The sequence below is a fragment of the Monodon monoceros genome, unplaced genomic scaffold (assembly GCF_005190385.1).
Source record: "Monodon monoceros isolate NGI ecotype Baffin Bay Population unplaced genomic scaffold, NGI_Narwhal_1 Super_Scaffold_13, whole genome shotgun sequence".
In the NCBI taxonomy this organism is placed as follows: Eukaryota; Metazoa; Chordata; class Mammalia; order Artiodactyla; family Monodontidae; genus Monodon; species Monodon monoceros.
Window position 1 is genome coordinate 47,102,272 of NW_021703769.1, and position 13,835 is coordinate 47,116,106.

At 42.3% G+C, this 13,835-nt stretch overlaps 1 protein-coding gene across 1 annotated transcript in view; it reads right to left on the minus strand.

Annotated features, from left to right (window-relative positions):
• Nucleotides 1-390: 390 nt before the first annotated feature.
• ZNF133 (zinc finger protein 133) overlaps nucleotides 391-13,835 on the minus strand; it is a 31,297-nt gene continuing 17,852 nt past the window's right edge. Inside the window, 1 exon segment of the mRNA XM_029221970.1 lies at nucleotides 391-2,291. Coding sequence (XP_029077803.1) covers nucleotides 544-2,291 — 1,748 coding nt within the window. The 3' untranslated portion in view covers nucleotides 391-543.

The following is a 13,835-nucleotide window of genomic DNA, read 5'->3' on the forward strand; positions in this document are numbered from 1 at the left end:
GCCCCAAGACATGAGGACTAGGGACTAAAGCCTGAAAAAAAGCAATAAAGGTAGCTAGGGGATGATTCAGCAAAGGCAACACTGTAGATGTTTCGGAGCCAGGAGGAGAGGGGCAAGAAAGGGGGCTGCAGATGAGAGGAATGGCTAGGGGCAGCCATATTTCCTGGAAGATTCCCTCCCCTCACCTAAATGCCCTGAATACAGTCCCCAGATTCTCTCCCTATACAGGGGACCAGACTTTTCCAGTAAATACGGAGTGACTCAGTTCTTATGTCTTACAAGGAATTGAATTGTTATGGAATAGCGGACTCAGAAGCTTAAGATTTCCGTTAACACCCCTTATTCCCTGTCTTCATCGAGGAGTGAATGAAATACATAGCGAAGGCTGGTAAAGAAGCAGTTTATTAGAGCAAAAGACCACAAAACATGAAGACTTAGCATGGAGGAAGTAAATGAAGGCAAATGTCCTTTGACCACTTACGGAATGCATTTCATGAAAGTGTAAGATGTTTGATTATCCAGTCCTCACCACTGTCTTCACTCTCAAAGAGAGTGCAAGGGGTCAGAAGATTGCTCCGAGTAGGCCTCGGGGTCAGACTGAAGTCGCAGTTTGTGGTGGGCGGACTTCATCCTCCTGTGTCTGCTGAGGTGAGACTTCTGGCTAAAGCCCTGTCCACACGTCTTGCACACATAAGGCTTCCTGCCCTGGTGTGTCATCTGATGTAAGATGAGGTGTGACTTTTGGGGAAAGCCTTGGCCACACTCTCTGAATAAACAGGGCTTCTCTTCCGAGTGTACCCATTTGTGCGTGATTAAAGCTGACTTATTGCTAAAGCCGAGTCCACACTGCCTGCACGTGTAAGGCTTTTCCCTCGAGTGTTTCCGCCTGTGTCGGATGAGACCTGCCTGGTGACTGAAGCCTCGCCCACACTCCCTGCACACGTACGGCTTTTCCCCTGAGTGTGTCCTCTGGTGTGCAACGAGGTTTGACTTCTGGCTGAAGCCTCGCCCGCACTCCTCGCACACCATGGGCTTTTCCCCTGAGTGTGTCCTCTGGTGTCTGATGAGATTTGACTGCTGGCTGAAGCCTCGCCCACAGTCCTTACACACAATGGGCTTATCCCCCGAGTGTATGTTCTGGTGTCTGTTGAGGTGTGACTTGAGACTAAAGCCTCGCCCACACACCCCACACACGTAAGGCTTCTCCCCAGTGTGTGTCCGCCTGTGTGAGATGAGGGTTGAATTCTGGCTGAAGCTGTGCCCACACACGCCACACACATAAGGCTTCTCCTTGGAGTGTGTCCTCTGGTGGTTGACAAGGGTGGTTCTCTGCCTGAAGCACCGCCCACACTCCTTGCAGGCATAAGGCTTCTCCCCGGAGTGTGTCCTCTGGTGTGAGATGAGGTTCGACCTGTCGCTGAAGCCCAGTCCACAGTCACTGCACACGATGGTCTTCTCCTCCAAGTGCGTCCTCTGGTGTCTGACGACAGCTGACTTCTGGCTGAAGCCTTTCCCACATTCCTGGCACACGTAGGGCTTCTCCCCAGAGTGTGTCCGCTGGTGTATGATGAGGTTTGACTTCTGGCTGAAGCCTCGCCCGCACTCGCCGCACATGTAAGGCTTCTCACCTGAGTGTGTCCTCTCGTGTATGATGAGTGTCGACTTCCGGTTAAAGCCTCGCCCACACTCCCTGCACACGATGGGCTTCTCCCCCGAGTGTGCCTTCTGGTGTCTGGCAAGGCTTTTCTTTAGGCTAAAGCCCTTCTCACACACCCCGCACACATACGGCTTCTCCCCTGAGTGTATCCTCTGGTGACTGAGCAGGTTTGTCATCTTGCTGAAGCCCAGGCCACACTCCCCACAGTTGACTGTTCCAAATCCTAAGACTTCTATCCTCTTCAACAGTCGGTCTGTTTCCTCGGGATTCCCCGTCTGAGCTGGGCTGGCCACTCCCTCCACGCCTTGGATGCCATCCCCAGAGCTGACCGGCTGCCGCTGGGGTGGCGGCCTGGGGAATGCACCTGAAGTCCTTTTCTTTGTCTTTCTGAACAAAGGCTGGGTGCCTTGTCTCTCCTGACCTTCTGTTTTGTCGTTCCCGGGACTTCCATCAGAGGCTCGCTGCTGCCGCTGGTCCCCAGGGCACGGAGCTCCTGGCCGGACAGGCTCTTCTGCACACCAGCACGTGAAGATCCAGGGAGGGTGACTACACAGCATGTGCTGCATGTGGAGCTGCTGACTGGAGAAGTCCGGAGGGCAGAAGGGACCGAGGTGGAGTTCTGGCTTTGGTTCTGCTGCAGAGAGAGAAGCGTGAGTCAGAGCTGAGACCCGAGGCAGCCAGAGCAGTTCTGCCTCATCTGATGTTAAGACTTGATTCCCTGTTCTTCCAAACGCTTAGAACTTATGGGCCACCCGGCAAGACTTCCTTCATAGGACCTGCTACATGTACCTCCTAAGGCCCAGCCACCACAGTGATAGAAACTGGGCCCATATGGTATTCTATGACAGAGAGATCTAACCACAGGACCCTCGTGGAAGGGTCTTTGTCTCCCCTATTTCCCTAGGAGAATGGGGTGGAAGGAGAGCAGTCATTCAGACTGGAGGACCCCTGGCGGAGGAGGCAGCATAGTCGTGGTTAAAGAGATCACGAGCAAAAACACCTGAACTGGAGTGTCCCGCCCCACTAACAAATACTCATTAGAGGATTACTTTGTACCAGAATTTCTACAAGGCAGTAGGCTTTCAGCAATAAACAACACAAACAGAGTCTAGGCCCTCCAGTGACTGGTGCCCCTGACCAATTCAAGCCCTGTTAACTTCTGTAATTAATCTAAATAAAAATTTCCCCAGGGGGAGGAACCAAGATGGCGGAGTAGAAGGACGTGCTCTCACTCCCTCTTGCGAGAACACCAGCATCACAACTAGCTGCTGGACAGTCATCGACAGGAAGACACTGGAACTCACCAGTAAAGACACCCCACATCCAAAGACCAAGGCGAAGCCACAGCGAGACGGCAGGAGGGGCACAATCACAGTAAAGTCAAATCCCATAACTGCTGGGTGGGCGACTCACAGACTGGAGAACACTTATACCACAGAAGTCCACCCACTGGAGTGAAGGTCCTGAGCCCCACATCAGGCTTCCCAACCTGGGGGTCTGGCAACAGGAGGAGGAATTCCTAAAGAATCAGACTTTGAAGGATAGTGGGATTTGATTGCAGGACTTTGACAGGACTGGGGGAAACAGAGACTCCACTCTTGGAAGGCACACACAAAGTAGTGTGTGCATCGGGACCCAGGGGAAGGAGCAGTGACCCCATAGGAGACTGAACCAGACCTACCTGCTAATGTTGGAGGGTCTCCTGCAGAGGTGGGGGGTGGCTGTGGCTCACCGTGGGGACAAGGACACTGGCAGCAGAAGTTCTGGGAAGTACTCCTTGGTGTGAGCCCTCCCAGAGTCTGCCATTAGCCCCAGCAAAGAGCCCAGGTAGTCTCCAGTGTTGGGTTGCCTCAGGCCAAACAACCAACAGGGAGGGAACCCAGCCCCACCCATCAGCAGTCAAGTGGATTAAAGTTTTACTGAGCTCTGCCCACCAGAGCAACAGACAGCTCTACCCACCACCAGTCCCTCCCATCAGGCCTCTTAGATAGCCTCAACCACCAGAGGGCAGACAGCAGAAGCAAGAAGAACTACAATCCTGCAGCCTGTGGGGGAAAAAAAAAAAAATTCACAGAAACATAGACAAGATGAAAAGGCAGAGGGCTATATACCAGATGAACGAACAATATAAAACCCCAGAAAAACAACTAAATGAAGTGGAGATAGGCAACCTTCCAGAAAAAGAATTCAAAATAATGATAGTGAAGATGATCCAGGACCTCGGAAAAAGAATGGAGGCAAAGATCGAAAATATGCAAGAAATGTTTAACAAAGACCTAGAAGAATTAAAGAACAAACAAACAGATGAACAATACAATAACTGACATGAAAACTACACTAGAAGGAATCAATAGCAGAATAACTGAGGCAGAAGAACGGATAAGTGACCTGGAAGACAGAATGGTGGAATTCACTGCTGCGGAAAAGAATAAAGAAAAACGAATGAAAAGAAATGAAGACAGCCTAAGAGACCTCTAGGACAACATTAAATGCAACAACATTCACATTATAGGGGTCCCAGAAGGAGAAGAGAGAGAGAGAAAGGACCCGAGAAAATATCTGAAGAGATTATAGTCGAAAACTTCCCTAACGTGGGAAAGGAACTAGCCACCCAAGTCCAGGAAGCGCAGGGAGTCTCAGGCAGGATAAACCCAAGGAGAAACCTGCTGAGACACATAGTAATCAAATTGGCAAAAATTAAAGACAAAAATTACTGAAAGCAGCAAGGGAAAAATGAAAAATAACATACAAGGGAACTCCCATAAGGTTAACAGCTGATTTCTCAGCAGAAACTCTACAAGCCAGAAGGGAGTGGCATGATATACTTAAAGTGATGAAAGGGAAGAATCTACAACCAAGATTACTCTACCTGGGCAAGGATCTCATTCAGATTCGATGGAGAAATCAAGAGCTTTACAGACAAGCAAAAGCTAAGAGAATTCAGCACCACCAAACCAGCTCTACAACAAATGCTAAAGGAACTTTGCTAAGTGGGAAACACAAGAGGAGAAAAGGACCTACAAAAACAAACCCAAAACAATTAAGAAAATGGTCATAGGAACATAAATACTGATAATTACCTTAAACGTGAATGGATTAAATGCTCCAACCAAAAGACACAGGCTTGCTGAATGGATACAAAAACAAGACCCATATATATGCTGTCTACAAGAGACCCACTTCAGACCTAGGGACACATACAGACTGAAAGTGAGGGGATGGAAAAAGATACTCCATGCAAATGGAAATCAAAAGAAAGCTGGAGTAGCTATACTCATATCAGATAAAATAGACTTTAAAATAAAGAATGTTACAAGAGACAAGGAAGGACACTACATAATGATCAACGGATCAATCCAATAAGAAGATATAACAATTATAAATATATATGCACCCAACATAGGAGCACCTCAATACATAAGGCACCTGCTAACTGCTCTAAAAGAGGAAATCGACAGCAACACAATAATAGTGGGGGACTTTAACACCTCACCTACACCAATGGACAGATCATCCAAAATGAAAACAAATAAGGAAACAGAAGCTTTAAATGACACAATAGACCAGGTGGATTTAATTGATATTTATAGGCCATTCCATCCAAAAACAGCAGATTACACATTCTTCTCAAGTGCACACGGAACTTTCTCCAGGACAGATCACATCTTGGGTCACAAATCAAGCCTCAGTAAATTTAAGAAAATTGAAATCATATCAAGCATCTTTTCTGACCACAACGCTATGAGATTAGAAATGAATTACACGGAAAAGTAAAAAACACAAACACATGGAGACTAAGCAATATGTTACTAAATAACCAAGAGATCACTCAAGAAATCAAAGAGGAAATAAAAAAAATACCTAGAGACAAATGACAATGAAAACACGACGACCAAAACCTATGGGATGCAGCAACAGCAGTTCTAAGAGGGAAGTTTATAGCTATACAACCCTACCTCAAGAAACAAGAAATATCTCAAGTAAACGATCTAACCTTACACCTAAAGGACCTAGAGAAAGAAGAACAAACAAAACCCAAAGTTAGCAGAAGGAAAGAAATCATAAAGACCAGAGCAGAAATAAATGAAATAGAAACAAAGAAAACAATAGCAAAGATCAATAAAACTAAAAGCTGGTTCTTTGAGAAGATAAACAAAATTGATAAACCATTAGCCAGACTCATCAAGAAAAAGAGGGAGAGGACTCAAATCAATAAAATTAGAAATGAAAAAGGAGAAGTTACAACAGACACCGCAGAAATATAAAGCATCCTAAGAGACTACTACAAGCAGCTCTATGCCAATAAAATGGACAACCTGGAAGAAATGGACAAATTCTTAGAAAGGTATAACCTTGTAAGACTGAACCAGGAAGAAATAGAAAATATGAACAGACCAATCACAAGTAATGAAATTGAAACTGTGATTAAAAATCTTCCAACAAACAAACGTCCAGGACCAATGGCTTCACAGGTGAATTCTATCAAACACTCAGAAGAGCTAACACCCATCCTTCTCAAACTCTTCCAAAAAACTGCAGAGGAAGGAACACTCCCAAACTCATTCTATGAGGCCACCAGCACCCTGATACCGAAACCAGACAAAGATACTACCAAAAAAAAAAAATTACCAATATCACTGATGAATATAGATGCAAAAATCCTCAACAAAATACTAGCAAACAGAATGCAACACTTTAAAATGATCAAATACCATGATCAAGTGGGATTTATCCCAGGGATGCAAGGATTCTTCAATATACGCAAATCAATCAATGTGATACATCATATTAACAAATTGAAGAATAAAAACCATATGATCATCTCAATAGATGCAGAAAAAGCTGTTGACAAAATTCAACACCCATTTATGATAAAAACTCTCCAGAAAGTGGGCATAGAGGGAACCTACCTCAACATAATAAAGGCCATATATGACAAACCCACAGCAGACATCATTCTCAATGGTGAAAAACCGAAAGCATTTCCTCTAAGATCAGGAACAAGACAAGGATGTCCACTCTCACCACTATTATTCAACATAGTTTTGGAAGTCCTAGCCATGGCAATCAGAGAAGAAAAAGAAATACAAATTGGAAAAGAAGAAATAAAACTGTCACTGTTTGCAGATGACATGATACTATACATAGAGAACCCTAAAAATGCTACCAGAAAACTACTAGAGCTAATCAGTGAATTTGGTAAAGTTGCAGGATACAAAATTAATGCACAGAAATCTCTTGCATTCCTATACACTAATGATGAAAAATCTGAAAGGGAAATTGTGGAAACACTCCCATTTACCATTGCAACAAAAGGAACAAAATACCTAGGAATAAACCTACCTAGGGAGACGAAAGACCTGTATGCAGAAAACTATAAGACTCTGTTGAAAGAAATTAAAGATGATACAAACAGATGGAGAGATATACCATATTCTTGGATTGGAAGAATCAATACTGTGAAAATGACTATACTACCCAAAGCAATCTCCAAATTCAATGCAATCCCTATCAAATTACCAATGGCATTTTTACGGAACTAGAACAAATCATCTTAAAATCTGTATGGAGACACAAAAGATCCCGAATAGCCAAAGCAGTCTTGAAGGAAAAAAACGGACTGGAGGAATCAGACTCCTTGACTTCAGACTATACTACAAAGCTACAGTAATGAAGACAATATGGTACTGGCACAAAAACAGAAACATAGATCAATGGAACAAGATAGAAAGCCCAGAGATAAACCCACGCACCTATGGTCAACTAATCTATGACAAAGGAGGCAAAGATATACAATGCAGAAAAGACAGTCTCTGCAATAAGTGGTGCTGGAAAACTGGACAGCTACATGTAAAAGAATGAAATTAGAACACTCCCTAACACCATACACAAAAATAAACTCAAAATGGATTCAAGACCTAAAGGTAAGACTGGACACTATAAAACTCTTAGAGGAAAACATTGGAAGAACACTCTTTGACATAAATCACAGCAAAATCTTTTTTGATCCACATCCTAGAGTAATGGAAATAAAAATAAACAAATGGGACCTAATGAAACTTCAAAGCTTTTGCACAGCAAAGGAAACTATACACAAGACAAAAAGACAACCCTCAGAATGGGAGAAAATATTTGCAAACGAATCAACGGACAAAGGATTAATTTCCAAAATATATAAACAGCTCATGCAGCTCAATATTAAACAACCCAATCCAAAAGTGGGCAGGAGACCTAAATACACATTTCTCCAAAGAAGACATACAGATGTCCAAGAAGCACATGAAAAGCTGCTCAAGGGCTTCCCTGGTGGCGCAGTGGCTGAGAGTCCGCCTGCCGATGCAGGGGACATGGGTTCGTGTCCCGGTCCGGGAAGAGCCCATATGCTGCAGAGCGGCTAGGCCCATGAGCCATGGCCGCTAAGCCTGCACGTCCAGAGCGTGTGCTCCGCAACGGGAGAGGCCACAACAGTGAGAGGTCCGTGTACCACCAAAAAAAAAAAAAAAAAAAAAAAAGCTGCTCAACATCACTAATTATTAGAGAAATGCAAATCAAAACTACAATGAGGTATCACCTCACACCAGTTAGAATGAGCATCATCAGAAAATCTACAAACAATAAATACTGGAGAGGGTGTGGAGAAAAGGGAGCCCTCTTGCACTGTTGGTGGGAATGTAAATTGATACAGCCACTATGGAGAACAGTAGGGAGGTTACTTAAAAAACTAAAAACAGAATTACCATATGATCCAGCAATCCCATTACTGGACATATACCCAGAGAAAACCATAATTCAAAAAGACACATGCACCCCAATGTTCACTGCAGCACTATTTACAATAGCCAGGTCATGGAAGCAACCTAAATGCCCGTCAACAGACGAATGGATAAAGAAGTTGTGGTACATATATACAATGGAATATTACTCAGCCAAAAAAAGGAACGAAATTGAGTCATTTGTTGAGATGTGGATGGATCTAAAGACTGTCATACAGAGTGAAGTAAGTCAGAAAGAGAAAAGCAAATATTGTATATTAACGCACGTATGTGGAACCTAGAAAAATGGTACAGATGAACCGGTTTGCAGGACACAAGTTGAGACACAGATGTAGAGAACAAACGTATGGACACCAAGGGGGGAAAACCGCGGTGGGGTGGGGATGGTGGTGTGCTGAATTGGGCGATTGGGATTGACATGTATACACTGATGTGTATAAAACTGATGACTAATAAGAACCTGCAGTATAAAAAAACAAACAAAAAAAACAATACTAAACTTCCTTTGGGTTATTTGTATGGAAATATGTTAATATAAATGTTTCAGACATTACATGAAATTTCTAAAAATATTATATGTTCTGGTATAATGTTATAAGTCATAATTCTAGTTATTACTTTAAAATGTGTATCTCAGAAATAACAATTTCCTTGTGAATTGCATTATTATGAACTTTCATCCAATCTTTACCCGTGGTCACTTTTAAGTCTTTTGTCATTTGCAGACAATTCTGGGTGTACTCTGATGCTTTTGCAAAAATGTTCCTATAAAGGGTTTCATCTTCAAGGAATTCATGGAAAAGACTGACAAGTACAGGTTTCTGGTAAGTGACTATACTGCTGAACTGAGTGAATAAGCATTTTCAGAACTCTAGTGGAAAACTGATGAACTCATAAAAGTGCCAACAAAAGATCAAGATGAAAAATCATTAATTACATGGGACTGAGTGAACTGATGAGGATGATTACAATTTTTGTGACTTTCTGTTTGAATAAAAAAAAAAAATCCCCCCGCCCCCCTCCAAAAAAAGAATGATGGGGAGTCAATGGGTGAGTCGAATCTGGCACCAACAGAACAAAGAAATACAAGTTGAAAACTATAGATTATGTGAATTTTCTTCTAGCATTGCCTGCCATCTGGGTATAGGAGTGGAAATCAATTGTTGGGAAAATAAAAAGGGTGGCTATGATAGGTCAAGAGAAACAAATGACAATGCTGGTAAGAAATGGAGATGAAGCAAGAGACTGAGGAAAAGTTATTGGCTTAGAAAAGTGCAATAAGCTTGATTTAATGGGAGAGGATGGAAGGATGATGAAACAACAAAACTGGAGAATTTTAGAGTTTAAGGTATCAGAGGTGGCAAGAAGCTGGGGTTATATTCCCTAGCAGTAAGAAAGAGAACTAACTCTGAGGTCAGAGTGTCCAATATGGTATACAACCCCAAGATGGTAACAGAGGAAGGAGGTGAAATACAAATGCAGCCAGGTATTAAAATCAATAAAGACAGAGAGAGAGTATGTTAGAGGTCAATGGAAAATATGGACTAGGATAGGTGATAGACAATTTCAAATAGGGAGAAGTTACTGAAGGAGACTAGGTCTTTTTTATTTTAAGAGACATACAATGTACTGTAAACATTTAAAATTTTCTCATTGAAACTGTCAATATTAAGAAATTTACTTGGAATCACACACACACACAAAAATTTCGCCAGAAATCAATATAAAAATTTTGTTCTTATATACCTCTTTGTAAGGAGATGTCAACACTGAGTGCATTGTTTCATCACAGCTGGTTCTAGTCAGCTGAAGACAAATGATCACACAGTTTGAGAATCCAGGTACAGATGTTGCTGTATCTACCTGAACAGTTGCCTTGATCAGTGAACTGAACTTTCAAAAACCAACTGTGTACACATCTACATTCTAGAATTATTCCATCCTGTATAGTACGCTACTGTCTTCAGAGATAGGGCCTTTAAAGAGGTCATAAGGCTCTAATCCAATATGACTGGTGACCTCCTTGTAAGAGGCGGAGGAGCCGGGATGTGCAGGCACAGAGGAAAGGCCAGGTGAGGATAGAGCAAGAAGGCAGCCATTTTCAAGCCAAGGAGACAGGACTCCTGCATAACCGAATCTGCCAGCACCTTGATCAGCCGAGAACTGTGAGCCTCCAGAAACACAGAAAAAACTCTTCTGCTTGTGCCACCCAGTGTGGTATTTTGTTTTAGTAGCCTCCTGAGCTAAGACAGATGCTTTCTTCCTTTGCCCTGACCTTTCCTATCACTGTAGTCAAGCACCTCTGCATATACCCCAGAGTTTGCCCCTAAGTAAGTCCCATGAAACTGATCAGTTATTACAGTAAACGTGAAATGGCAAAAGTCCCTATTCAAAGACAACAGTTGGTCTGGCATAAAATGCAATACCAGCTACAAACCACCAAAATCACATTAAATACCATACCAACCGCCCCCAACTCAAAACAAAAAAGCCACAACAAAGTGGGTGCTAAGACTAACAAGAAATAAGGGAAAGTTAAAGGAATATCACATGGAACAAAGAATTTTAATGTTAAAAACTTCATTAACGAATGAGATAAAACTGTCACGAAACTTTACATGCCTAACAGTACACTGAAGTGGAATATAAGGCAAAAACTTAGAAATAAATGGAGGATTTGATATCAATTACAATGACATTGGGGAGCTTTATGACTCTTAGCAGACAAAAAACAAGAATATAGTTTCTATTATATATGCTATATTCCCTTGATTCTAAGATAAAATTAACTGTAAGCTTCTTTTAAATTTAATAAAACTGAGAAATAGAAAATTTCCTACACAGAAAAAGAAAACATATACTTCTCTGTGTACGAAACATTTATAAAATTGTCAAAAGTAAAAACTAAAAAACACACAATTCCATGGACTTCCCTGGCGGTCCAGTGGTTAAGACTCTGCACTTGCAATGCAGAGGGCGTGGGTTCAATTCTTGGTCAGGGAACTAAGATCCCATGTGCCGCATGACATGGCCAAAAGATGGAAAAAAAAACCAAACCAACCCCCCCCCCCAAAAAAAACAAAAAACAAAAAACCCCACACAATTCCTTAAAGTTATCTATACCTCTATCATTTAAAAAGAATGCCAAGTAAAAAACGTTCCCAGAAACACTTTGCCCCACTCTATCCAATTCTATCCCCACCAAGGTAAGGTCACGGTAAATAATAATGCAGACGTCTGTGTTCACATAAACATACTGATATACAGTCTTTCACACACTTCTCTTAATAAAAAACCAAACTGTGTAATAAACATTGTTTTGCAATTTTTCATTTAAAAATGTATCCAAAGCTTTAAATGATACATTAAACACGATGTACTTAATTGATATTTATAGGACATTCCATCCCGAAACAACAGAATACACATTCCTCTCAAGTGCTCATGGAACATTCTCCAGGATAGATCATATCTTGGGTCACAAATCAAGCCTTGGTAAATTTAAGAAAATTGAAATCGTATCAAGTGTCTTTTCCGACCATAACGCTATGAGACTAGATATCAATTACAGGAAAAGATCTGTAAAAAATACAAACACATGGAGGCTAAACAATACACTACTTAATAACCAAGTGAGCACTGAAGAAATCAGAGGAAATAAAAAAAATACCTAGAGGGCTTCCGTGGTGGCACAGGGGTTGAGAGTCCACCTGCCGTTGCAGGGGACACGGGTTTGTGCCCCGGTCCGGGAAGATCCCACGTGCCGCGGAGCGGGTGGGCCCGTGAGCCATGGCCGCTGAGCCCGTGCGTCCGGAGCCTGTGCTCCACAACGGGAGAGGCCACAACGGTGAGAGGCCCACGTACCGCAAAAAAAAAAAAAAAAAAAAAAGAAAACACTCCCATTTACCATTGCAACAAAAAGAATAAAATATCTAGGAATAAACCTACCTAAGGAGACAAAAGACCTGTACGCAGAAAAGTATAAGACACTGATGAAAGAAATTAAAGATGATACAAAAAGATGGAGAGATAATACCATGTTCTTGGATTGGAAGAATCAACATTGTGAAAATGACTATACTACCCAAAGCGATCTACAGATTTAATGCAATCCCTATCAAACTACCACTGGCATTTTTCACAGAACTAGAACAAAAAATTTCCTAATTTGTATGGAAACACAAAAGACCCCGAATAGCCAAAGCAATCTTGACAACGAAAAATGGAGCTGGAGGAATCAGGCTTCCTGACTTCAGACTATACTACAAAGCTACAGTAATCAAGACAGTATGGTACTGGCACAAAAACAGAGATATAGATCAGTGGAACAGGATAGAAAGCCCAGAGATAAACCCACGCACATATGGTCACCTTATCTTTGATAAAGGAGGCAAGGATATACAGTGGAAGACAGCCTCTTCAATAAGTGGTGCTGGGAAACTGGACAGGTACATGTAAAAGTATGAAATTAGAACACTCCCTAACACCATACACAAAAATAACTCAAAATGGATTAAAGACCTAAATGTAAGGCCAGACACTATCAAACTCAGAGGAAAACATAGGCAGAACACTCTATGACATAAATCACAGCAAGATCCTTTTTGACCCACCTCCTAGAGAAATGGAAATAAAAACAAAAATAAACAAATGGGACCTAATGAAACTTCAAAGCTTTTGCACAGCAAAGGAAACCATAAACAAGACCAAAAGACAACCCTCAGAATGGGAGAAAATATTTGCAAATGAAGCAACTGACAAAGGATTAATCTTCAGAATTTACAAGCAGCTCATGCAGCTCAATATCAAAAAAAAACATCCCAATCCAAAAATGGGCAGAAGACCTAAATAGACATTTCTCCAAAGAAGATATACAGATTGCCAACAAACACTTGAAAGAATGCTCAATATCATTACTCATTAGAGAAATGCAAATCAAAACTACAATGAGATATCATCTCACACCAGTCAGAATGGCCATCATCAAAAAATCTAGAAACAATAAATGCTGGAGAGGGTGTGGAGGAAAGGGAACCCTCTTGCACTGTTGGTGGGAATGTAAATTGATAGAGCCACTATGGAGAACAGTATGGAGGTTCCTTAAAACAGTAAAAATAGAACTACCATATGACCCAGCAATCCCACTACTGGGCATATACCCTGAGAAAACCGTAATTCAAAAGGAGTCATGGGGGCTTCCCTGGTGGCACAGTGGTTGAGAGTCCGCCTGCCAATGCAGGGGACATGGGTTTGTGCCCCGGTCTGGGAAGATCCCACATGCCGCGGAGCGGCTGGAGCCGTGAGCCATGGCCACTGGGCCTGCGCGTCCGGAGCCTGTGCTCCGCAACGGGAGAGGCTGCAACAGTGAGAGGCCCGCGTACCGCAAAAAAAAAAAAAAAAAAAAA